We start from the raw sequence: 25436 nt of genomic DNA, 5'->3' as shown, positions 1-25436 counted from the left end.
CCTGTATTCCTTGGCTGGACACATGATCTGGTTTGGCACAAAGCGCACACATCCGCGGGGAGGTGGGAAGGCCCTTGTGGCTGGAGCAGCTCAGTGCCCTGGCCCAGGACACCCGGAGGCACGGCCTCTGGCAGAAGCCACCCCATCCTCGCCAGGTCTGGGTGTGCCCGGCTCTGTGTGGCTGTGATGTCGGACAGGTCACCAGATGACCACCTGGAGGACACGGGACCTGCATCGGTCCTGGGAGAGGAGAGTCAGAATGGGCGGCTGTCCCCTGAAACTTCTCCCTCACCTCACAGTATCTTGGTTTGTGGTGATGTGTGGGTTTGTAAAGTGTGGTACGTGCCTCCTTGTAGCACTATGGGCTTCAGGAGGCCAGGAACCAGCCGGTCTTGCCCATCAGCAAATCTCCAGGAGTTTCCAGTGCCCGGCGTACAGAAGGCTCAGTAAATATTTGTGGCGTGATTAAGGGGTGCTTTTGGATAGCAGAGGGATTCAGAGAGATAAAGCCTGGCTTTTCTGTCCCCCAACCCCCGCCCTTGAGCACTATTGATCTCCAAGATTCCCAGAGCGAGGGGGTGGGGCCCGGAGACCTCCTCTCTAACACCGATGGTACACGTGTAGGTGTGTGACCTCCACCACTCACTTCCGGTGCGCACCCTGATTTGGAAAGAGAGGGCATCCCTGTCATCTGACCAACACCTGGGCCACTCAGACAAGCCTTGGGTGAGCCTGGCAAAAGCTCGGTCTTGGCAAGGAGTGGCCAGCTGTCCCTGTGTGCGTCTGTCCCTCTAGCCAGCAGTGAGCACCTGCGTGGTGTTCGAGCTGCAAGCAGGAACCAGAGCCAGGGTCCCATTTCCCCAGGCCCGCTCTCCTTCCGTAGGTCACTTGAAGATACTCCTGACACTGTGCCGAGGGGCAGCCCCGGGCAGGCTGGGGTCACTGTAAGTTATGGCCTGGATGGGGACTGTTGACCCTGAACATAGCAGAGTATATCTGAGATGCAGTGCGCGAAAGCAGGCGTCCGGATGCTTGCCTCTCTCCGCAGCGCTGAGCCCAGCTTGGGAGCTGTCCGCAAAGGGTCTCTTTCAGCCAGTCCTGAGGCCCCGCCTCTGCCTGACCAGGGATTTGGATTCGGATTCGGGGAATTGGAAAGTCTTCCTGGCAGCACGCACCGACTTTTGGTTGTTTCCACGTTTCACACCAACTAAGGGAACTCTGTATTGCTGTCGAGTTTGGGGATCCTCCCCTTTTCTGACTTTGACCCCATTTCCTGGAATCGTCACTTGAAAAGCAGCGGGAAGCGGGTGGAGGCTGGGCGGGGAGGCTTCTACAGCTGTGTGTCTGCCTCAGGGTCAGGCGGGGGCGGCAGGCTGTCCCGGGGCACGTCACCGGGCACCCTTTGCCCTCCGTGGGGGCTACTGCACTGTCAGACACTGCAGGAGAGGCTGCCCCCCTCAACAAGCCTTGCTTGCATGGACCTCATCTCCACTGGGGCCCCGTCCTTGTGGGCCAGATCTGCTGTCCCCGTTGAAGGAGGTCGTTGTGCATTAATTCACTCAACAAACATTTCTTGGGCACCTACTGTGTTCCAGCTGCTCAGTGAGGCACTTGTGGGCACCGTTATCTCATTTAATCCTTATAACAACCCTCTGTGGTGGGATTCTTGTGGTTTTCCTGCAGAAGAGGGGGCCAGGGACCAGAGGCCCCCTGGTCTCACCATCACAGCGAGGAAGTGGAGAGTCAGGACCCCCCCAGATTTGATCCCAGAGGTCATGCTCGTCAAAACAATACCTGGGGCACGACAGTGGCAAAAGGGGCACCTGAGGACCCCCACCTGCCCCTGCAGGGCCAGGGACTGCTTTAGAGCAATGGCAGCCCTAAGTATCGCAGGGCCCCCCATTCCCCCTGGGCAGGTGGCCGCCTCTCTGGGACCGGGATGGAGGCGGGGTGGGCTCACCACTCCCGGCGCCCCTCGTGGTTCCAGCCAAGGGCAGGCACACTGAGAGGAGGGAGTTTGGGAATTTTTTGTAGGGCAGGGCTGGGGGCTGCATCGGAGTCACCTGTTCCAAAGAGCCCCGTTACTGCCTTGGTGAGCACGGGTTTGGATCTTGTTTGAGTTGGTAATGAAGGAGGACCGGTGCTTGGAACCAGCTCCCTGTTTGGGTCAGCATCCCGGGACGGACTCTAGCCCAGGACAGCGGGATTCAGAGCAAAGCCATTTCGTGGTTGACACCATCCTCCAGTGTCCCTGCCCCCCCACATGCCCAGTCCAATTTCTCTGCTCCCTTCCCACAGCCCCAGGCAGCGACTCCTCCCAGGTGTGCAGTTAAATGAGAGAGGGTGGGCTGGACCTCCTGGTCTGCGGAGGGAGGGGCAGCCTGGCACCAGGGAAAGACCCAGACACACCTTGGATCCAATCAAGGCACTTCTGGACTTTGGACAAATTGCTCTACCTACCTACCTTCCTTCCTTCCTTCCTTCCAAGATTTTATTTATTCACTTGACAGAGAGAGACACGGCAAGAGAGGGAGCACAAGCAGGGGGAGTGGGAGAGGGAGAGGGAGAGGGAAGCCCGATGTGGGGTTCCATCTGGGATCATGACCTGAGCTGAAGGCAGATGCTTAATGACTGAGCCACCCAGGCACCCCCCCCCGCCCTACTTTTCTGGGCCTCAGTTTCCTCATCTGTATAATGGGGCTGATCCCGTCCCCTCGTGGGATGGCCCGCTCCCTGGTGAGGCTGGCGGGAAGACACAAATTTCTGACGCTCCCTCGCAGGTGGGGAGAACAGAGAGCAGCTGGAAGAGGCACATTGCTGGGGGGGCGGGGTGGGGTGGGGGAAGATTAGGACTGAAGTGCTGGTTGCTTTGAGAGCTCAGCCGGAGCTCTGCTGGGCTGTGCGGTGGAGGCCTCCGTGTCCCCTGGGACCTGTGTTTCCGGAGGGCCTCAGATGCTGCCTGGCCAGCTCACCCTGCCTCGGCTGGGTGGGCTGAGTATTTTTAGCTCTGACTTTGCCGAGGTTTTTTTCTGCCCAGACCTCTCTTGTGGGACAAAACAGACGGCGCCCTCCCTGAGAGAGACAGAGCTTGGGCCTGAAGAAAGGGACTTGGAGCCAGACTGGATCCTAGTGGGCTTTGAAAGGGAGGCCTTCTCCGCTCCCCGTGGCCAGCCAGCCTGGGCAGCGGCGCTGGCCTCGCCTTCTGCGGCCCCAGCTGGAAGCTGCCTGCCCTTCCTTGGAAAGCTGAGCGTGTGCCTGGGTTGCTCACCTGCCTGCGTGGGCAAGACTTGTGTGTGCACCTGCCTGCCAGAGCGGCCGAGGGGGGCGGCCCTTGGGGCCCCGGGGTCCTGTCCCCTCTCCTGGCCACATGCTTCTGACTCATCAGAACAAGAACGTGGTCATTTTGGGAGTGAGTTTTTAAAAATAGTCCCAGTCCTTCCTCCAGCTCTGCCCCACCCCTCCCTGATCACACCCTGGCGTTGGCCCCAGACCTCTTCCCACACTGGTTTTGGGGAACCGCCTCCCGCCCGGCTTGGCAGGGGATCTGTTTGTGAAGCTCTCCTGGGAGGAGCGGTCCTGGCCACAAGCTGATTTCAGAGAGGAGGAGGCACAGGCCCAGGAGTGGGGACCCCACGGGCCTCGGCCACCTTCTCCCCACTCCCCTGCCCCCCCAGTAACAGTGGTGGGACTGAGCCCAGGGCCGGCGTGGGACCAGGGATCCCTTCATTCACTCAGCAGGTGTGTGTTGAGGGCTGCTGTGTGCCAGGCACCGTCCCAGGGCTGTGGAGAGAGCAGTGAACAAAAGGCTTAGGCTCCCACCTTGGTCGAGTGCACATTCTAGTGGGAGAAAGCTGATAGAAACAGCTGAAACATCCAGGGGCCTAGAGGCATTAAATGCTAAGAAGATAGGGCAGTGGCGTGATGGGGATATGTGTGTACTATTTCAAAGAGGATGGATGGGGAAGGCCTGTCTTTGAGCAGAGCTCTGAAGCAGGTGACCGAGCCATCCATGTGTGTGTCTGGGGGAAGAGCATTCCAGGTAGAGCAAGTGCAAAGGCCCTGAGGTAGGGGCATGTGTGGGTGTGTGAGGAGCTGCACCATAGTCGTCGTGATTGGGGTAGAGATGCTATGTGGGGAGAGGTAGGATCTCCAGTCTGGGAGGTAGTGAGGACCACACCATGTAGAGCCTTATGGGCCAAAGTGAGGACCCTGGCTTCCACTCTGAATGGGGTAGGAAAGCACTCTAGGGTTTGAGCAGAGGCATAACTGGGCTGCCGTGTGGAGAACAAAGCAAGTGGGGTGAGGGGTGAAGGTGGGGTGAGGTGGGGTGAGGTGGAAGCAGGAGCTTCCAGTCAGGGGCTGTTTTAAAGGTCCAGATGCGAGGTGGTGACGGTTTGGCCCAGGGCGGCAGCCGGGGAGGTGGCCAGAAGTGGTCGGAAGTCTGGACGGGCTTAGAAGGTAGAGCCAACAAGGCTTGCCGAGGGATGGGATGCAGGGGTGAGAGAGAGGGGGAGTCAGGGTGAGGCGGAGGCTTGCGCCCCAGCCCCTGGCAGGCGGGTTCGGGCATCAGGTGAGCTGGGAGGCTGGGAGGGGTTGGGGAGTGGGCAAGGGTTGGTGTGGACATTGACTTCAGGATGCCCGGCCGGGCGTGGAGCGGACGCGCCCAGCAGGCGTGTGGGGAGAAGCCGGGATGGAGTTCCAGGGAAGGTCAGGCCGGGGGTGTCCCTGCAGAGAGGGCGTCCCAAACCATGAAACAGCCGAGGTTGGATGCAGGGAGGCATCTTCCAGTCTGATCAGAGTCCTGAGCCGGGGCGTGGCCCACTGGGCCCACGGGAGGAAAGGGGGTGGGGTGGGAGCCTCTGTCCCAGAGGGAGGGGAGCCGCCAGGGGGTTGCAGGAAGTGGGGGATGGGGCCCAGGCACATCCACTGGCTTTGGCATCTCAGAGCCGTGGGGGCAGAGCCGTGCCCCAGACCTAGATAGCTCAGCAGAGAATGGGGGGTTCCTGGACCGGGGGCGCAGGCAATGTTCGTACAAGGGGAACAGGGGAATCTAGTGGTGGCTTGAGCCCGTGTGGGGTTGGTGAGGTTTTTGGATATTTGATCCTTAAGAAGAGCAGTCATGTGCCATCTTTACGTTGGCCGGGAATTATCCGGGGCAGGGGAGCCGAGGTGTCTCTGGGCTGTCTCTCTTCCTCCCCAGAAAGACATCCCTCTCCTCACATCCTCCTCCCACTCCCAGCCCCCGGGTTCCTCCTGGCATTGGCTCAGAACCCAGGGTCCTTCATGTTGTCGAAGCGGGGTCCGCGTGTCTAAGTCGGGGATGCCGGCGCTTCCCCATCTGAAGGCCCACGGGGTAAAGAGGTGTGGGTCTCTGAGCCCCTGGGGTGGGAGTAGGAATCACGTGGCCCGTCTGGGGTGATGCTGGTGTCCAATGATGTGAAGCCACCTCCCTGACTGAACCCCAGATTCTCTGCTTGTGGAAGCCAGTCTACACAGCCTGGGAAGGGGGCCGGTGCTCAGACCCCAACAGAGAAGGGGGTGCTTACTGGGGACAGTCGGGAGCTGGGACGCCTCCCTCAGCTCCAGCCCCTGGAGCCCTGTGGTGGGGTGAGGGTGGAGAGCCAGCGCTGCCGGTGTGCAGGGGGTCGTGGCTGCGGGTCAGCCTCTGTCCGTGACCTCTAATCTCCTTGCCACTGCCTGCTGTGCAGTAATGAGCCGTGCCTTCTGGTGAGCTCCTGCCCGTGCCAGGCAGCGCTCCTTACCTCACTCATCCCTCCTCCAAAGCCGAGATACCTCCCTCCCCCTGGTGCGGACTCAGCTAAGCAGGTTCTAGCAAGTAGCGGAGCCAGGACCGGAATACGGTTTGACCCCAGAAACCCGGTCCTAGGCTCTGATCTGGAAAGAAACGCAGGCCCAGAGTCCACTGGGCTCCTGGTCAGCAAAGCAGGCTGGGCTGCCCGCACTTCAGGCCCCTGGAGTGTCCCATGGGCCACCCCCTGCTGGGCAGGTGCACCTACAGACCTGAACTTGGGCCTCTCCTTTGTTCCTTTGTCCCCGGGCTGAGCTGGGGCCCTGCGGGCAGTAGGTGTGCAGTGAAATGCCTGTTGCGTGGGGACAAGGATGGGCAAGCTCGTCACCATGAAAGCAGGGGAGCCTGAGTCCCGGGAGGTAAGGGAGGGGGACTTAGAATGCCAGAGAAGCTGATGTTGCCGGGCTGCGAGTCCCCCGGTCTCACCGTGCCTGAGGCCACTCAGGGACCTCGGGTTCTCCTGGGGCAGTGACCTGATACCTGGGTGTCTGGGGGTGAAGCAGTCAGGCCTCAGCATCCCCTCTCCTTGAGGCTTTAAGTCAGCTTGCAGAGCGGCTGGGAGCCACTCGGGCAATCTTGGCCCCTGCCCCTGGCATCACCTGCGTGCCAGGGGTGGGTGGCTGGGACGCACCTCTTGCCTGCTCCCCCCACCCCTGCTTTCACCTGCAGGCTTGGCCGCCTTCCTGGGGAGGTGCCCTGGCCTGGAAGGCCCAGCTCTTCTGGCCTCTCTGCCCCTGCCTGGGCTTTTCCTGCAGGCTGGACATTCCATCCTTCCCCTATATCAGCTCTGTCCAGTTGCATGGAGTCAGACCTTCCTTTCCTGGTCCCGCCTTGTGCTTCACGGCAGTTGAGGCAAGTGCTTTGCCAGTGTGAGCCTCAGTTTCCCGCATCTGAAGGGAAGAGGAGGCCCACCTCTCAGGTCTGGTTCCAGCGTGGAAATGCCGTGTTGCTAGAACGAGTTGGCCGGAGCCACACTGGTGCTAAATTGCCCGAGAGGGGGCTTCTGGGGAAACAGAGTCTCGGAAGGGTGAAGAGGTAGCACAAAGTCAATACTGCCCCCTTCTGGCGTCCTGACTGTGGGCCGTGGGGCCCCCCACCATGTGGACCACCCAGGACGCGGCTGAGGGTCTAGCACCCTCCAGAGGTGAGAACAGGACAGTTCAGCCCTTAGTAGGAGGCTTTGCCCCTGGCCCTTCCGCGTGGAGCCTGTTGCCCAGACTGGGTTACTGCAGACAGAGTGGTTAATGAGTGGCGGGCCGTGAGAGGAGGGAGGGGACTGGGGACCCGTCTGGGCAGCCCTGTTTATGTACGTGGTCCGGCAGCTTCTCCAGGCTGGCTCTGGTTTCCCAGGCAACAGCCCCCAGGGATCGCCCCTGGAGGGGTGCCGAGTGGGTGGGCTCTGCTGCCCAGAGGCCTTCTCCTGGGGCCTGCTCCCCACCTGTCCTGCCCGGAGATCATGGACCAGGGGCACGCCTAGGAAGTCAGTGGAGGGAAGAAGGCTAGGGGTTGGGTACGCCTACTCTGGGCTGGGACAGAGCCTCCATTGTCCGAGGCTTCAGCCTTTGACCAAGCCTCACCCCTGCCCACAGCCTGGAGGTTTCTCCTCGTAGCTCCTCCTCCCCCTTCCCGGGGGGGGGAAGCCCATGGAGTGGCCTGGCGTCTAGTGGCTGGGGGAGCTGGCCTCCTTGTCCCTCTGGTATTGGGAGGCTGGGGAGGGGCAGGGAAGATGCTTCCCTCACTCACCCATGCACTCACCCACCCCATGTTACCTGGTGCATACTCCGTGCTGGGGATCCTGTTTAGAACTAGCCTGGGGGTCCTTCCCTGGCTCCCCCACTCACAGGGACTCCCTGCTCAGGAGCTGTGTGTGTGGGGGGAGCCTCCCTCAGTCTCCGCCTCAGCGGTTGGGGAAATTAAATTAACAAAAGGACACCGTTCAGCATGCTCGCTGCATGGCTGTGGAGTGGCATCGGGAGACGGTCACCTCGTGACCTCCGGGCTGGTGAGGGTCACAGAGGACAGGGCTGGTAATCTGGTGGGCGGTCCGTCTGGACTCAGTGGGGCGGTCTGCAGAATGGGATGCACGTCCTCAGAGAGCAGCAGGGGCCGAGCAGGGAGCTAGCATGGAGTAAGACCCCGCCGGTGTGGTCAGTTGTCATTTCATTTACACCTGCATGTGTCAGCTGAGGCCAGGAGGCACAGAGGGGGACAAGCTTCCTGCGGTCTCACGGGTCTCTGTCCCGGGCTCTGGGTCCTGGATGTGCACCTCCCGCTGGAGCTCCTCGGTGTTTCCTTGGAGGAGTTGCCTTGTCTCTCCGGGATTGTGTCCGGAGCTTCCAGCAGGCGACGCCTTGCGTCCAGGGCAGAGCTGCAGGTGGCCTGCTGCTGTGCACACAGTAGCTGGTGGTCCCCCTCCCACAGGGTGCTCCATCCACGGCTTGCCTCCCTGACCCTCCCCCTGCCTCTCCCCCTTGGTCCCTGCCCCCCACCCCCTGCTCGGTCTTTCTGCACAGGGCAGAGGATACCTGAGGGGCCTGGGGTTCCCACTGCCCACCTGGGCTGTGCTTCTCTTTACATCTGGCAGGAAGCCCAGTAGCCACAGCTGCCCCAGGCCTGGGGACATGCCCGCCCCACGGGTTCCACAGCCAGTAAGTCCCAGGCAGGTGAAGTTTCTTAGCTTCTGTGCTTAGCTCGCTGCCGTTCAGGGGCTGTTGTCCTGCATGTGGGCTGGTGCTCCCGGGCTCGGACATGAAGTCAGAATCCACGGAGGGGGTTGGCTGTTATAATCGGGGCTGTATGTGTCCCAGAATCACTGGGCCCTTTGAAAATGAACTTTCCCTGGCTGCATCCTGAGTTGTCAGAGTCATGGGCTTGAGACACATGTATCTTTTTTTTTTTTTTTTTTTTTTAAAGCTTCACAGCCAGCTTTGGGAACCATTTCATGAAATGGGTCTGGGGAGGAGAAACTGGGTCTGGGTTTTGAAGGTTAAGTAGGAGTTTGCTTGCTGGTTGTGAGCGGGAGTTCTACCCGGAAGGGAATAAATAGCCTGAGCAAAAGGACCCAGGAATGTAAAACAGGTTGGCAAGATCATGGGTCTGAAGAGCCTTCATGAGGGCTGGAGCAGAGTTTCCAGTCAGGGAGAGCCTGGGAGCTGCTGAGCCCTGAGAGAAGGCAGTGGAGAGGGGCAGAGGCGAGTCTTTGAGGGCCTCGCTTGGGTCCTAGACCTCATTCCGAAGGCGACAAGGAGAGTCTGAGGGTCTGTGCTGTGGAATGTTCACGGTGACCTCAGGGGGCTGGGGGCAGGTCAGCCCTGGGACTGTCTGACAAAAGGCCAAAAGCTGCAGAAACATCTGGAAGGCCCGGTTGCTTGCAGGAGTCCTGGTCATGACCAGCCCAAGCCCTGGCTCTCGCCCCCCTGTCCCACGCATTTCTCCTGGCTTCCAGAAGATGCACACAGCTGCCTCTGAGACCAGGTTTGAGGTGGGTGGGTGGGCCGGAATCTGTTTCTTGTTTGTCTCCGGCCACGGCTGCCTGGCAGTCTCCTTTCCTGCAGCAGGGCTGCCTGACTCGGATAGGCCGACACCTGCTGCTTCCCCAGCTTCTGGGCCTGCATTTCTGCCTGTCTGGACCCCTGCCCACCCTCCCCCCCCCCCCACTGACCTCTCGCTTCAGAGGCCAGCCCTCCCCATCCTCAAACTCTGGGCCTGACTCGGGCAGCCTCCCTGATTTCCAGGAGTCGACCTTCAGGCTTCATTCAGGAAAGAGGGCTGGGGCCGCTCTGTTGATTAGGGGTGGGAGATGGCTTGGAGTGAGGTGATCTTGGGAGAAGGGGCAGGTGCAGGCTGGCACAGGGTTTCCCATTGGGCCTCTGGGCTGGATGGACCTTGAACTCTAGAGGGAGGAGGAACTGATAAGCTCTTGGATTAAATTAGAGCTGGGAAGATACATGCTCTAGTAAGCAGGGCTGCGGAGGGTGGAGGGTGATGCTCCTGCCGGCTGCTCGCAGCTAGCTGGGTGGTCCGGATCACTGAGCTGACCCCACTTGGGCCCGCCCTGCAGCCCGGGAGCTGGGGCTTCCTCCCTGCCTCCTCTGTCTCTCGCTCTGCCCGAACGTGGCCGAAAAGTTACAGCCTCCTGCTAGCCGTTCTGCCCAGTGTAGCTGGAAGGAGCACTGCTCAGGGAGCCTGCCTGTCTTGGCGGTTGTTTTCCAAGAGCTGACCCTCAAGAGAAAAAAGTTGTCCATGACCCTGCTGCCCAAGCTCGGGCCAGCGACTGTCATGGAGCTAGCAGTGGCCGGTGTTCACCGAGAGCGCTCTCCATGTGAAATGCCCCGTTGCATTGGCACAGAACCTCTGCGCGGCAGGGGCTCGGAAGGGAGGTGTCAGCTGTGCTGCGGGAAGTGGAAGAGCTGAGACTGGGACTCAGATCTCGCAACCGATCCCATCCTTTCCCTGCTGCCCTTAGGTCTCTGCCTCTGCAGGAGAGCTGCAGGCCCTTCCCTCCCAGGCTTGGCTTCCACACCTGAAAAGCCAGACAGAGCCCTGTTCAGCGTAAAGGCTTCCTGGTTCTGACCTGCTATGATGTTTTTGCCTTAATGCTTTTTTTAAAAAAATGGGAACGGTTATTTTTATTGTCCTTTCTTATAATGCTCACCTGAGCCCAACACCCCTACCGTCTGCGTGGGTTTCCTTCCGGGCCTTTTCCTCTGTGCACTTTTCAATCCGCGTGGCTTCTGTACTCTGGGGGCTCCCTTTGGTTTCCCGATGCTCGCCTGCACCAGCCCGAAGGCGTCTTTTGCCAGAGACTGTCGTGGCAGGACGAGCCTTTTCAGAGAGACCCTCGTTTCAGGGAGCATCACAACACCTTTCTTCTTGCTCAGACTCCCACCTTGAGAGCGCCAGACCATGCTTAGCTCAAGGAAGACTTTAAAAAAAAAAATTTAAAAAAAGGAAATAGCCAAGTGACTGCACCTGTTTGCTTAAGCGCGTTCACGCCCCTGACCTTGCTCCTTGCTTGTGGCAGCCTGGGGGAGGGTTTGCGTGGGAGCCGTCCTGCCCATTTTACAGGGGGGAAGCCCGAGGCTGTGAGAGGCTGAGGTCGCACTGAGAGGAGAGACAGAGCCCAGCCGGCAGGCAGGTCTGGCTGCCCCAGGCCGCTTTCCCCAGATCCCCGTAGTGTGAAGTCCCTCCGTGAGCCTCCCCGCCCCACCCCGGGGCCCTTCCCCTCCCGGGGTATGGAATCCACACACAGGGCCCTGCTGCTGTCTTCCGTTTTGGTGCTGATAGCTTCTAGGGTGGGCATCTTGGCACTGACTGAGCCTCCTGGCGTTGCATGGTTGGCCTTAGGTACGCTGCTGGGAGCCCCCTGGGGCAGGTGGTGGGACCCCCTTTGCACAGATGAGGACACTCATGAGACTCAGCTCACCTGCTGGTGGAGAGGAGACTCCAGCCTGAGTCCCCGGCTTCCCTAGCAGAGCTGTGCTCACCGCAGCCTGTGTTAGGAGGGTTCATGATGGCCACGTACCAGCGTGACCCAGGACCCTTCCAAGAGCCTTACATGTGTTTACTCTTAATTGTCTTAGTAACCTGGTGAGGTGCTACTTTTTACTTATTTTATTTTATTTTAGGGAGAGCGAGGCAGAGTGGGGGGGTGGGGCAGAGAGAGAGGGAGAGAGAGAATCTTAAGCAGAGTCCATGTCCAGCGCAGAGCCTGATGTGGGGCTCTGTCTCATGACCCTGAGATTATGATGTGAGCCAAAATCAAAATCAAGAGTTGGACATTTTTAAAAAAGATTTTACTTATTTACTTGACACACAGAGTAAGCAGGAACACAAGCAGGGGGAGTGGGAGAGGGAGAAGCAGGCTCCCCGCGAGCAGGGATCCTGATGTGGGACTCAATCCCAGGACCCCTGGGATCATGACCCGAGCCAAAGGCAGATGCTTAAGGACCGAGCCACCCAGGCGCCTCAAGAGTTGAACATTTAACCGACTGAGCCGTCCAGGTGCCTGAGGTAGCTACCTATTAGTCCCCATTTTGCAGATGAGTAAACTGAGGCCCAGAGATGGGGGCTAAGTGACTCATCCAAGGTGTCACAGCTCCCGAGTGGGGAGACCCACATGGCGTCAGGTAGCCTGAACTTTCTCCTAACTCTTGGGCCATGAGGGTGTCTAGTGGTGGCGATGGTTGCCCTGAGAGACCCCTACTCCCTCCCCAGCACCCTTCTGAGGCTAGGGGCACGTGTGTACGAATGGTGACCACAGGGCTGTGGACGTGCACGGGGCTTGCGGCTCCGTGTCCTCGCCTGGAGACCTCACTGCCCCAGATCAGCCTGTAGCAGACACCCCCAGATTCCAGCGCCAAAGTCCGGAGAGGCGGTGTGATTAAAGGTGGGAGAGGAGGCCTTAGGGCCAAGGCTCCCGCTGAATCCCCGTGTTGTCACCTGTTCCCTTGCCTCTGGGACCTCAGGTGGATCCCTCCTCCTCTGTGCCTTGGTTTCCTCATCTGTAAATGCAGTAAGGCAGGTAAAGCTCTGGGCTCCATACATGCTGGTGTCTCTCTTCCTTCCTGGGGAAAGCCCTGGGTTTGGAACAGGGGATGGGAATCAACCCTAGAAGGTGAAGAAAAAGGGGAGGACAGCTTTCTGGCCTGGAGGGAAAGGATCCTGGGTTTCTGCATTATCAAAAAATTGTATCTGAGCAGCAATTTGCATACGGGCTGGGACTAGGCACCTCTCTTTTCCCTCCTGTAAAATGGGTGTCAGTCTCCCTGTTCCTTCCTCAGTGGTTGCGAGTGAACCCCGGGGACGAGGGGCCCTGCGTGAGGAGGGCTGTGTGGCTGTTGTCGGATCTTTCGACTCGTGAGGGAATTTGCAGACATTTTCGTTTGTTTCCCAAAGCCCTTTGCCAAAGATAAAATTTTAGTCTTGACAGTTCCGAGTTCAGGGCTACAGGGCACTGCCCCCTATGTAGTGGAAAGTGATTTGCCTCCAACCAAAATGCAAATTGCATTCTCTTTGACCCAGCGATCCACTTCCAGGCACGTGCCCTCGAGGCTCATGTATCCATTTGCTCAAGGCCCTGTGTATGGGGGACGTGAGTCACCGCCTTATTCAGATCGTCAAAACTCTGGGGACCCCTCGGTGTCCAGTGGTAGAGTTACATCAGTTACGATAGATCAAAAAAAAAAAAATCCCCACACTACGCAGCCGTTCAGAAGAGTGAGGCTGCTGTCTGCGTCCTGGTGTGAACTCATCACCATGGTTCTTAAGCTTAAAAAAAAGGCAAGCAGATCCCAGCAGGTGCAGTGCCACCCCCCTCGCGCCCCCCCCCCCATGGGAAACAAGGCATGGATGCAGGTACAGGGATAAGCAGGACACTCATGGAACGTTCAGGACTCCTAAGGACCCAGTGAGGGCAGTCGTTTCGGGGGATTGGGGCAGACTGGGCGCCCTTAAGTCGTCTGGGGTTTGCGAGGCCCTAGAGTGTGATTACCTAATGAGCGTGGTGTCGGGGGCCCACGGCCTGGGTTCAAATCCCGGCTCTGCCACTCAGTAGATGTGTGATCTTAGGCAACTTAACCACTCTGGGCCTCATTTTCTCATAGTTTGGATTAATAGCTGTTAATATTTGTAAAGTGCTGAGAATAGCATCTGAGCCATGGTAGGCGCTATGGGAACCTTTGCTGTTATTAATTAATTGCCATTTACATGCGTTTTACGTTTATTTAGGGAGCCAGTTAAAAAAAATAAACGCTTTAGGATTGGAGAGGAAAGCAGGCATGTAGCCAGTTTGTGTCAGGGGCTGATTGGACTGGAGGGCTCATGCTTCCCCTCCAGGACTGGCTCTCCTCTCCTCAGAAAGGCCTAGGGGGACAGCCCCTAGCGCAGGATGAGGGGTGCCAGGAATGAGTGGACGATCCTTTCCCTCACTGCCGGGACTTTTGGCAAGGCCGGTGAAGCCCCCACCTAGAGGCCAGGGAACACTGGGCTCCCAGTCCAAGCTTTGGGATTCTGCCCCTATCTCTGGCCATCTGCCTCTCTGCATCCCTTCACTTCCTATACACCCGTGTGTCAAGGCCAGTGGCCCCACACCAGCTGGCCAACCCGGTGGGGCTGGATGGGGAGAGACAAAGAGAGAGTAAATGCCCTTCGGTGGGGCTGCAGGCGGGGCTGGTGTGAGGGGCCGGACTCCAGGGAGCTGTGGTCACTGGGGGGCCGGGACAAGGACGTGTTCGGCCACGTCCGTGACAGTTCAGGCGTGATCCAGCCTCTGGAACACAGGGGCCAGAGCATAAACCCGACCTCTGGGACTGGAGTTCACCTGCAAGCCAGAAGGGAGGAAGGGGGTTATCTAGCGGGCCCACCAGGGTCCCCAGGGTCTCTGGGCACTGAGCCAAGGGAGGGTCTGTGGTGGCACGGGTTTTCTGGGAAAATGGGGTTATAGCTCTGCAGTTGCTGGTTTTCCGGGTTAATGATTTATGGGGGATGGGGGCTGGGCCCTTTCCGGCGCCTTCCTGTGCTCCAGCAGCTGCTGGGGAAGGCGTGGGAGAGCGGGTGGGCTGGAGTGCACAGACTGTGAGCCAATGACCCCTCTCTGCTTGTTGAAACTTTGCCCTTGAACTCCATCTAATTAGGTTTCTGGCCTTTTTTCACAGGCGAGCGGCTGGGACGGTGCTGGTTTGAGCTGGACCCTGTCTGATGGCTTCCTCCAGCCCTCCACCAGAGACTGCCACAGGTACCGCACCCCAGGCTTCCTGCACACCCCCCTCAGGTTGGGCCACGGGGCTGGTGGTGGGCACTAGCTCTGGAGCAGGCTGAGCCTGCCTGTGAATCCCACTTGCCACTGGCTAGCTGTGCCCCCTTAGGCCGGTGACTGCCTCTCCCTGCCTCAGTTTCCTTGTCTGCAACATGGAAGTCATAATCTCCTTCTCCAAGAGGAGGCTGTAGATGAGGGGTGGTTCTTTACCTGAGATCCCCTGGAGATTTTAAGCTTTTTAAAATTTAATTTAATTTAATTTAATTTATTTATTTGAGAGAGTGGGCGAGAGAGAGAGAGCACAAGCAGGGGCAGGGGCAGGGAGAGGGAGAAGCAGATTCCTCACTGAGCCGGGAGCCCGATGCGGGGCTCGATCCCAGGACCTCGAGATCGTGATCTGAGCTGAAGGCAGAGGCTTAACAGACTGAGCCTTCCAGGCACTCCTGGAGATTTTAAACTTTTAAGAGCACAACCCATAGACGTGACAACAGGAGTGTTGCGTGCTTGGGGGTGGTGAGGGTTGAGGGGAAGGGCCGGGTCATCAGCGGGGCAGGGTTGTCAGAGTTATGGGCCACCTGTCTTTGGATCGTCCTCTGGGCTTGGAGAGCAGACAGGTGGCCAGTGGCCACCGGCCACTTTTCCACTGGCCCAGCCCTGCCGCCAACACTGTGCACTTAGTCGAGCGACTTCGTGTCTGCGTGGCTTTGCTTCCTCATCCATAAACATGGGGACAGGAGTGACACCCTCTGGGGTGCTGTCGCAAGGCTTAACCATACAGAAAACGCTGGCATGTGGCAATCAATTGCTCCATGAACGGGAGCTGTTATCCCTGTGGGTGTCGCAGGACCGGGGGCTGATGCTCTGCTCTGAGCCCGGGGCGGAGACCAAGGAGGGGCCGCTTCCTCCTTGAGCCTCTGTGTTCTTCTCTGACGGGTGGGGGACCCGCACAGTGAAGCTGTCTTCACAGGTGGCTTCTCAGGTCTCCTGCCTCTGGGTTGGCTGTCCCTGGGCTGGGCCAGTTCTGGTCCAGCCGCCTGTCCAGATGGGTGGGAAGGGCTCAGTTCAGCTCTCAATTATGCAGGGAGGGACCTTCTGATTTTTCCTTCTGATAAGGAGCCCTGTCTGGACGGCCCAGTCTCAGGAGCACGGGAACAGGGCTGTGGGGAACAAGGGCATCTCCTGATGTGTGACTGTGGCTTGGGTCCCAGGAGGCTCCGGCTCTGTCTCCTGCTGCCGTGGGCATTTTGCACCCTTTCTCCTATTCACCAAAAAGTGAGGGGCACCTGGGTGGCTCAGTGGGTTAAGCCTCTGCCTTAGGCTCAGGTCATGGTCCCAGGGTCCTGCGATCGAGCCCTACATCGGGCTCTCTGTTCAGCAGGGAGCCGGCTTCCCCCTCTCTCTCTGACTGCCTCTCTGCCTACTTGTGATCTCTTTCTCTCTGTCAAATCAATAAGTAAATTTTTTTTTTTAAAGTGAGAACAAAATGACCTTATGATTACATCAGCTCAGTTCCATTCAACAAACATCTGACCTTTATTGTTCCAGTTGTATCTGATATTGCTGGCTGGTATCATGTGCTTGAAACAGGCTTTCTGCCATTTGCTGATGGTTTGAGAGCTCCCTGCGGCCTTACCAAGTAAAATTCAAATTCCCCCAAATACCTCTTCATGGTCCTACGGCTGCCAGCCTCTTTGCTTATCATGTCTTCGGCTCCCCTGGGTCCCAGACCGAGTGTTCTCCCCTTCTGCTGTGGCCGCAGCCTGGGGTACCAGCCCCCGTTGTGAGCCTGGCAGACCTTTACTCATCCTGCGAGGCTCTGTGCAGGGGTGGCCCCGTGCCCAGCATTGTGCAAGCCCCGGCCAGCGCGAGCGCCCGGATGTCACTGGGCATGGCTCAGGCCCTGGGGTTCCAGGCTCATCTCTTGCCATATTTGCCTGCCTCCCCCTGCACCGAGGGGCTGCGTCTTACTCCTCTTTGAACCTCCTGGCCGCGGGGCCTGCTGGGAACAGTCCCCTGCATGCAGACGTGACTATGACCGTCTTGACATCCCTGCACACAGTCCATGGCCGGGGGCTCTGTGGGCCAGGCCTGTGCCTGGGAAGGCCAGTGCATTTCCCCCAGAGCCCAGGGCAGGGCTCGGACTCATGGCAGTCATCATAATAATCGTAAGCATAACAAAGACAATGGTAACACCACTGTGGCCCTGACAATGGGCAGGACCATTATCAGCAGTGAGCACGGGCCTCACACCTGGCTCTCTCACACTTGGCTCTCGACACCTGTTGGTTCATTTCGCCTTCTCCCTCCTGTCCCCTATCTGGGCCTCCCAGCGAACCCAAGAGCGGGTCGCCATTCCTGTCCTCGTTATAGGTCAGGAAGCTGCAGCCAGGGGGCTACTGAGACCCTGTGTTCATAGGTCGGCATCTAGGAGAGCTGGGGTTGGAACCTGGTGGTCTGACTGGCTCCCTGGTCACCACCTGATACTGGGCAGGCACACGGAGTCCCCACTGCAACTCAGGCCGATTTAAGTACAAGGGACCAAGGGCACCGAGGCCCCTGGGGTCAGGGTGCATCTGTGTGTGGTGTCAAGAAAATAGTGGGTGGGGACTTTGTAGTCTCATTCCACCATTTTAAAACTTATTTTGCTTTTTTTTTTTTTTCTTTTCAAGATTTAGAGCATGTGCCCGTGAGAGGGAGCTGGGGAGAGGGGCAGAGGGAGAGTGAGAGAAGCAGGCTCCCTGCAGAGTGGGGAGCCTGACCCAGGGCTCGATCCCAGGACTCTGAGATCCTGACCCGAGCCGAAACCAAGAGTTGGATGCTCCACTAACGGAGCTACCCCGGTGCTCCAGTGTTTTTAAACTTTTTTTTTTTTTTTAAAGATTTTATTTATTTATTTGACAGAGAGAGATCACAAGTAGGCAGAGAGAGAGAGGTGAGGAAGCAGGCTCCTCGCCGAGCAGAGAGCCCGATGCGGGGCTCGATCCCAGGACCCTGAGATCATGACCTGAGCTGAAGGCAGAGGCCCAACCCACTGAGCCACCCAGGTGCCCCATGTTTTTAAACTTTTAAAACCACAACCCATAGGGGTGCCTGTGTGACTCCATCGGTTAAGTGTCTGCCTTCAGCTCAGGTCATGATCCCGGGGTCCTAGGATCGAGCCCCGCATCGGGCCTCTTGCTCTGCAGGAAGCCTGCTTCTCCCTCTGCCTGCCATTCCCCCTGTTTGTGTTCTTTCTCTCTCTCTCTGTCAAATGAATGAATGAAATCTTTAAAAAATAATAAAATAAAACCACAACCCACAGACATGAGAACAGGAGTGTGCGCACATGTGTGTGTGTGTTCAGTAGATACTTACTGTGCGCCTACCATGTGCCGGGCACTGGAGTGTAACAGGACAGACTGGAATCCCTCACGAGCTCAAGTTCTCGTTAGGACACAGTAAAATGCATAAAAGTGTCGGCCATTACCACTGACGAGGGCCATAGACAAAAGTAGAGCAGGCAGGGCCATCAGGGAGCCCCAGGGTGTCTCTGTGGGCTGTTTTGATCATCTGGAGATGACCTAGAGTAAAGAACTGAAGGAGGTGAGAGCAGGAGAAGATACCTGGGGAAGAGCATTCTGGACCCCAGGATGGAAGGTGCAAAGGTCCTGAGGCTAGAGCACATCTGGCACGTTCATGGTGCACCGGGGAGACCAGTGTGGCTGCGTGGAGTGAGCGAGGGGAGAGCGGTGGAAGATTCGACACCCCCTGTAGGTCACAAAAACAATTAATCCAGCTTCCAACTCGACCCCTGGATTTCCTTTATTAGTTCATCATCTCAGGGCCTGGTGTTCAAGGGCTCAGCCAGCTTCTGGAAGCAGCAAGGCTCAGTGGAGAATGTAGGATAGGAACGAAAACAGAACGAGCTCCGAGCTGGCTTCCCGCTTACTCGATATAAGATTGTGGGTGTGTCACTTTGCTGCTTGAATCTCTGTGGCCTCGTCTGTCTAGTGGGGGTGGTTGTGAGGTTTATACCAGGAGCTGCGTGGGGCTCATTTCAACCTTCTCAACCAGGGTTTGTGTCTCTGACCTGGGGAAAGAGCTTCAGCCACCGGCCACATCACTGCCTGTCAGTGTTGGCCTGAGCTGTCCCCAGAGCTCCCAGGAGGAGAGGGGGGCCCCCACCTCAGTGACGCCCATCTGGTGGGGAGGAAGCCTGAGCTCTGGGCTTCAGCTGCACTCCAGTAGCTGGGGAAGGGGCTTTGTGAATTTGATACATTTGCACCTGCAATGTTCTGCTCTGCAAACTCCCAGGTCTTTATGGGGAAGGGATTGGATTTTTCTAGTCCAAGAGACTGCTAATGTATATGCCCATCTGTCCGTCAGCTGCTCCATCCAGCTGTCTGTCTGCTCCACCCACCTTCCTGCCTGCCTATTCCTTCTTCCAGCCCTGAGCACCTGTGGGGGCTGAGCCCACAGACATGGGCCAGTCTTCAAGGATCCCGGCTGGGAGGGACCTTACTTACAACAGGTGTTACTGTGTGATGTGGACACACAAGGCCCTTGGCCAAGGGCTACATCTACTGGACAGTTCCCAGTCAGGAGTGATTTTGTCCCCCAGGAGACACTGAGCAATGTTTGGAGACACCTGTGGTTGTCACAGCTGGAGGCAGTACCTGCTTCTAATGGGCAGAGGCCGGGGATGCTGCTGTCCATCCTGCAGGATGCCCAGCATGACGACCCCGGGGCCCCAGAGTCAGCAGAGGGTGGGTGGAGAAACTGCGACCTACTTCCCAGTTCACGTTCACCTTGGCCATATGGGGCGGGTGCTGTTTTTATTATCCAGTCTATGGAGGGAGAAACCAAGCTTCCAAGAGGTGAAGATACTTGCCCAGAACCACATGGCTGGTAGGGGGCCCAGGCAGGGCCAGGGCACGAGCTCTGCATCTTGTGGCGTGAGCTACAGTGGGACCGAAGGGGCAGTCAGCTTTGCAGACTTCTTTTTTTTTTAAATTTAATTTAATTATTTTTTTAAAGATTTTATTTATTTATTTGAGAGGAAGAGAGTGAGTGCAGGACTGTGAGTGAACATGAGTGTGGAGGAGCGTGGAGGAGCGTGGAGGAGCAGGGAGGAGGGACGGGGGGGACAAGCAGGCTCCCCACTGAGCAGGGAGCCCAGTGTGGGGCTCGATCCCAGAACCCTGGGATCATGACCTGAGCCGAAGGCAGACGCTTAACTGACTGAGCCACCCGGGTGCCCCAGGTTTGCAGACCTTAAAACCAGGCCACATTGCCCTTTGGTTTTGGAGCAGGTTGGCATGAAGTAGGGGGATGGCAGAGTGAACCCCTGAGGTTCTGTCCAGCTCTAGGTTCGAGGAAGGAAGTCCTCCAGGGGAGAAGACCAGGGACCTCAGCTTGGTGAAGTAGGCGGAGAGGTGAGGGCCCATTAAGCTCGTTAGGAGAGAGAATCCATTCCTTTTCTTGTTTAACAGAAGTTGCTGAGTTTTCACCGCTGGCCAGGCCATGACCCGTCCCCTTAAAGGGGATCTTAGGGATCTGAGATCGGCCCAGGAATACAAACAAGCAAAAACACACCATCGCAGGTTATACGGGGAAGGACGGACGTAGAAAACAAGGGGCTGCAACAGAGCGGGGCCGTGGCGGGGGCCAGGCTCTGCTTCAGTTAAGCTTTGATGGACGGCAGGAGGGCACAGCCGGGCCGGGAATCTGGGGGTGCAGGCTCCTCGCCCCGCCCAGCAGGTCTGCGCCCTGGTCCCTGCAAAATGGCTTCCTTTGGGCTCCGAACACCCAGGTAGCTGTGTTTCATGTGGCTGGGCTGTGTGCAGGACAAGTGTGTGCTCTCACTTACACGTGGGAAAAGCACGCAGGCATGCGCACAGGGAGGGATGCACGCAGGAGTGTGCCCACACACACATGCATAGATGCAATGAAAAAGCCTCCTTGCTGACAAATGGGGAAAGAGGAGATAACATGAAAGGTGTACATCCAACCAGGCTTTGCTCCCTCCTCTTGGTCTACTGCTGACCTCCTTATAGCCCTCACCAACCATGGGTCACACTTTCGAGCACAGGGAGGCCAGCCGGCCCGGGGCAGGGGTCTCCTCGAGTCCCTGGGAACTGTCGTCATGCCGTCCCTCAGGCCCACAGCAACTCCCTGTGGTAGCCATCGCCTTTGGCCAAACCAAACCCCAGACCCTGCTTCTGCTAACTCCTCCCTTCCAGGAGATCAGCTGGTTCCGGGAGGCCCCGGCCCCTCCCCCGAGGCAGAGGACGACCCTGGAGAAGCTTTTGAGTTTGACGACAGTGACGATGACGAGGACACCAGCGCTGGCCTGGGAGTCCCAGGCGTTGCTCCAGAGAAGGACATCGAGGACGCCCCACTGATCCACTTGGACTCCGCCCCCATCCCTGGTAAGGTGTTTTTGGGAGCCTTGGGTCCTCCCATTTCCGGGCCTCTGGGGCTACAGAAAGCCGCGAGCCTGGTGGAAGCTCCAGGCTCCCAGGGATGCCTCCCAGCCCCTCCACTGTCCCCAGAAGCAGGAAGGGAAAAACCACTGAGAAGTTGCATTCCAAGGCTTCCCTCGGGAGCTGGAGATTCCAAGCGTTCCTGCAGCGTCTGGCTTGCTTTGACGCATCAGTCATGGTAGTGGTGGGCCCCGTGGTGGGCTCTGGGCACAGTCGCTGCCCAGGGCTTGTGTCTCCGAAGCCCCTCTTCCATGGCAGCTTCTCCCAGGGAGTCACACCAGCTGGAGAAGCCACCCCCCAGGCGTCCCGGTGGCTCTAGGGGTGGGAGCGCCCTGATAAGGCGGTGTTAAATGGCAGCTTCTGGGCTCTTGGATTGTGTCATCTGGGAGAGACTGGGGACCGGCCTAGCAGGAACTTCCTGCAGGCTTGGGGACAAGGGGCTCCTTGAGGAGCTGGGGGTGGGGGGCAGGTTCAGAGCCTGCAGGGCGGCTGATTCCGGTTGGAGTTGGGACGTGGGCCACAGTGGTGGGAGGGGAGGTGGTGCAGGTAGGACAGGTAGGGGAGCTTAATGACAGCGCAGTGGCGGGGGAGGGGGGGAGGGAGACAGGAACCCAGCAGGCACCCAGGTTGGCCCAGGCCCTGTCTCCGGCACCCCAGGGAGGCTGGGAAAGGGGGCGGGGATGGATCAAGTCCATAGGGACCAGCCTATGGTCTGACGGGCTCTCCTCTGCTCTCTTCCCACAGACCCAGACTCAGCAGCCTCACCACCCCAGACACAGTAAGTGAGCCTTTTTCCTTTGCTTTGGTGGTTGGAGAAAGAGGAGACACTGGGCAGGAGGTGTGGAGGAGGGTGGTGCTGTCCCCAGGACCACCTGGGCTTTGGTTGATGCTCCGTCAGCCCTTCCCTCCCTCTGTGGCCTCCTCAGCCAGCTCAGGGGTGGGCTGCACGTCTGGGGCTTGGGGGCCATAAAACCAGAGGCCCCTCAGGGTTTTGCTCACTGCTGCTTACTGCCTGGCTTTGGGGACTTGGCTGCTTAGAGAGTGGCGGACCTGGCTTTAAATCCTGGCCACCCTGGCAGGGGAAGGGGTCTCCTTTGTCCCCTGGTGTGCTGAACCGGGGGGCCTGATTCTCAGGCTGGTGTCACCCAGCGGGAAAGCTCAGAAATGCAGTATCCCGCCCCGGGTCCCTGGAGCCAAGGCAGATCTGGACTCAAGGGTCGGAGTCCCTGTATTTGCCATCCAGAGTGGATGGGCCCTGAGAAGGTTTCTGCTGGGCCAGAGGTGGGGATCCGCCTCTTGTCCCTGGCTGGGCCTGCCCGCCTTCTCCTTGTGAGTCCTGGAGGCCAGACTGCGTGTCTGGCTGGCGCTAGTGCAGTGCTGGGGTGGTGACTGATGGCCCGGAGAGTTGGGGCCATATACCATGCTGTTATTATCAGCCCTGCTGGTCAGGTAGCTCAGAGTGTTTCTGGGAGAGGGGCACAGCCTCTGCCTTGAACCCACTGCCCACTCACCTGTCCTTGGACTTGTGCTAGGGCAGCCCCAACCCCCTTGAAGACCATCTCCTGTCCACAGTGGGGTGTGAGCTCTGGAGGTTCAAATCCCCACCTAGCCCCTCCCTAGCTGGTTGGCTTTGGGCTGCCTGGGAACCTCTCTGAGCCCCAGTTTCCCTGTCTGTATGATGGAAGTAATACCCATCCAGGAGCATTGTGGGGAGTGAGAGATGCTGGTCGAAGGACGAACCAGATGTGTACCCTGAGTTCATTTCCACTCTGCCTCCTGTCCTTACTGGGTGTTTCCAGTGATGGGGTGGGAGGGACAGAGACCCTGTGCTTGGCCCTCTCAGGCTGGGCCTGGATTGCCGGGTGGCTTGGATAAATGTCACCTTTGAGTTCCCTTACTGGGCCAACACTGGATCTTGGCAGGAGTCCTCCAGAGCCCCCCTGCCTGCCCTTAGTTTCCCAGATGTGGAGATTGGGAGCAGGACTTGTCCAGGGCCACGCGGTGAGATGTACTTCAGTTCCAGCTTCTTCCCTGGGTGGTGATTTTCCACTCTGGAGTCTTCTGGGGGAAGAACCATTCAGATCTCCAGCCTTCTCCTTGTTATCCAAGAGAAAGGGAAAAAAATTACTTTCTTTTCTTTTCTTTCTTTCTTTTTTTTTTTTTCCCAGAGTTTCCTAAAGGTAGTCACTAAGCAAACACTGTTTTGAAAAAGCAAATCACCCACTGGAAGTCATTTCACCAAATCTCCCTGCATTTCCCCCCTGCCCCTGCCTGGAGGTTTGGAAGTGGCCCTGGCCTTTGCCTGGCTGCCTACCTGGCCTCTGGGGGCTCCTGATGATCCCAGATCTTGGCAGAGCTGCAGCCCCCAGGGGGTCTCACCCCCATCAGGGCACTCACTCCTAGCTAGGGAGGGACACAGGGTCAGTCCACATCCCACGTCCCCACGGGTGAGCCGCCAGGCAGGAGGGTGGTGGGGAAGAGAGGCCTGGAGTCTGGGTCCTGGGACACCTGGGAACTTGGGCTTCGAGCCACACGGAGCTGGCTTCAAGTCTTCCTCTGTGCTGGCTACGCGTCTTTGAGCGAGTGGCTGCCTGTCCCGAGCCTCACTCCTGATCAGTAACGAGGGCATAGTCAGCCTCCTTTCTTGCGGGACTCCGGGAGGTGTACGTGAGTTACTATTTACCCCGCGCTCAGTCTGGCCCGCGCCAGCTGCTCCAGATGTATTTCTGTTGTTTCTCTGGGTCCCGATGCAGATGTGGTTTTAGAGGGAGCTGCTTGGTACCCTGGGAGTCAGATGGACCCGGGTCTGACCTGGTTCTCGCTGCCGGCTGCCCCACCTCTCCGAGTCTGCCCAGGGAAGGGAGTCAGCCCTGCGGGGAGGCAGTGACGGGGCTGCCACAGGCTGCCTGGCGGTACAGGTACCTCAGCAGGGGCATCGGGTCTGAGTCCAACTTTGAGGCCTGTGGACTCCGTGGTCCCTCCGCCTGCTCGGCTTGGGGAGGCAGCCAGGCTGCTGTGGGGTGTCTGTGCGGAGCCCCTGCGGTGATTTGAGGGTCAGGCCACACGGCTCAACCATCCAAGGAGCGAGCATGGCGGGGAGGTCTCGTCCGCCCTGCTGCTGGGCAAGGGCAACTTACCAAGGGTGGCTTTCTCTTGGGTGCTTTCTCTTTCCACAAGACACATCTGGTGCCAGGGAACAACAGCAACAGCAAAGATAATAGTAACGAGAATGGTCGTGTTTACTGTGTCCGCGGGGCTCCGTGCCCAGTCCCACCGTGCCCAGTCCCTCTCTGCTGCCACATCTGTGGCACAGGTGGGGAAGCTGAGGCTCAGGGAGGTGCGGTGGCTAGGGTCCGTATGGAGAGGGTGTGTTCATTCAGAACAGGGGCTGGAACCTGGCCTCTGTCCGTGGGGGTGGGTGCTTGACCGCGGCGCTGCCCTCCAGGGACGTGCTGGGGACTCCAGGTCTGGACCCAGCACCTCAGACTTTGACTCATGGTGGGGGAGGGGTGTGGCCGGCTGCATAGGGACCATCCGGCTGTGTGTGTGTTTACTGGGGGGAGCGTTTTGCCTGCTAAGAGATTTAACTTTGCCTCCTAGTTCTGAGGAGAGTCGTTTGCAAACAGTTGGTCAGAAACCCCGGCCAGTGGAGCGGAGCAGAGTGGCCTCGGCATGTGATTCTGGGCGAGGCCCCTTCCCTTAAAATGGGAGCAGAGTAGAAGCAGCCCCCTCCGCTCTGGTGTGGAGTGCCTCCCCCCCACCCCGCCCCCCACGCTGGCTCCCTGGGGTGCCCGTGTTTAGGGTAGGGAAGTGAGGTCTTATATTTGCTACTGGTTTAGCACACGACTTGGGGGAGTACCGAAGGCATTGTGTTGCATGAATCACGGGCACTGGAGGACAGACAGACAAATAGGGTCTGAAAGGCAACTTTCAGGGTCTCCATGAAGAGGAGAAAGAGGAGGAACAGGGTGGAAATGGGGTCTCGGAACCTGGGCTCTGACTCTGGCACTGATGGGGGCTGGGACGGAAGCCGGTGGGAGGTAGGCTCCGAGCGGCCGGATGGCCCGTCCCACTGATGCTGGCGGTGTCGGGGAGCTAAACGCACGTGCTCGTGATCTTCTTTGCCGGCACCGCGGCCCCAAGAGGTGGGGTGACTAGTCTTGCCCACTTTTTTGAGGCTGGAGTTGAAGCGGCTTAGCTGAGAACTTGTGGGGCTGGAGCTTGGCCATGGGGGGCCGGCTGTGCCCTGGGGGACTCAGACCCGCATGCGCTCAAGCACCCTGCCCTTGCGCCGGGGGCGTCTGGCTGGAGAAGCAGCCAGAGCACCAGCGGTTGCTGGAACGAGGGCGTGTGGGTTGCTGGCTTCCTTTGTTTTCCCTGGACTCAGGCCCGCACCTCTTCCCTCTGA

The 25436-nt window shown here is 58.5% G+C and overlaps 1 protein-coding gene across 3 annotated transcripts in view; it reads left to right on the top strand.

Annotated features, from left to right (window-relative positions):
- Window positions 1-25436, top strand: part of ARHGEF10L (Rho guanine nucleotide exchange factor 10 like) — a gene marked incomplete at its 5' end in the record, with an annotated part of 139073 nt that overhangs the window by 20105 nt on the left and 93532 nt on the right. For 2 of the 3 annotated variants that reach the window (XM_080802028.1, XM_080802026.1), the window contains 3 exons: window positions 14464-14543; window positions 20786-20974; window positions 21773-21806. In XM_080802028.1, the coding sequence (XP_080658154.1) occupies window positions 14507-14543; window positions 20786-20974; window positions 21773-21806 (260 nt within the window). Of the gene's footprint in view, window positions 1-14392; window positions 14544-20785; window positions 20975-21772; window positions 21807-25436 lie in introns of those variants that run through there. The other variant, XM_080802027.1, reaches the window with a different exon arrangement.

This window comes from Martes martes, assembly GCF_963455335.1.
Source record: "Martes martes genome assembly, chromosome: 4".
Lineage (NCBI taxonomy): Eukaryota > Metazoa > Chordata > Mammalia > Carnivora > Mustelidae > Martes > Martes martes.
This window is presented reverse-complemented; position numbering and strand designations above follow the sequence as displayed.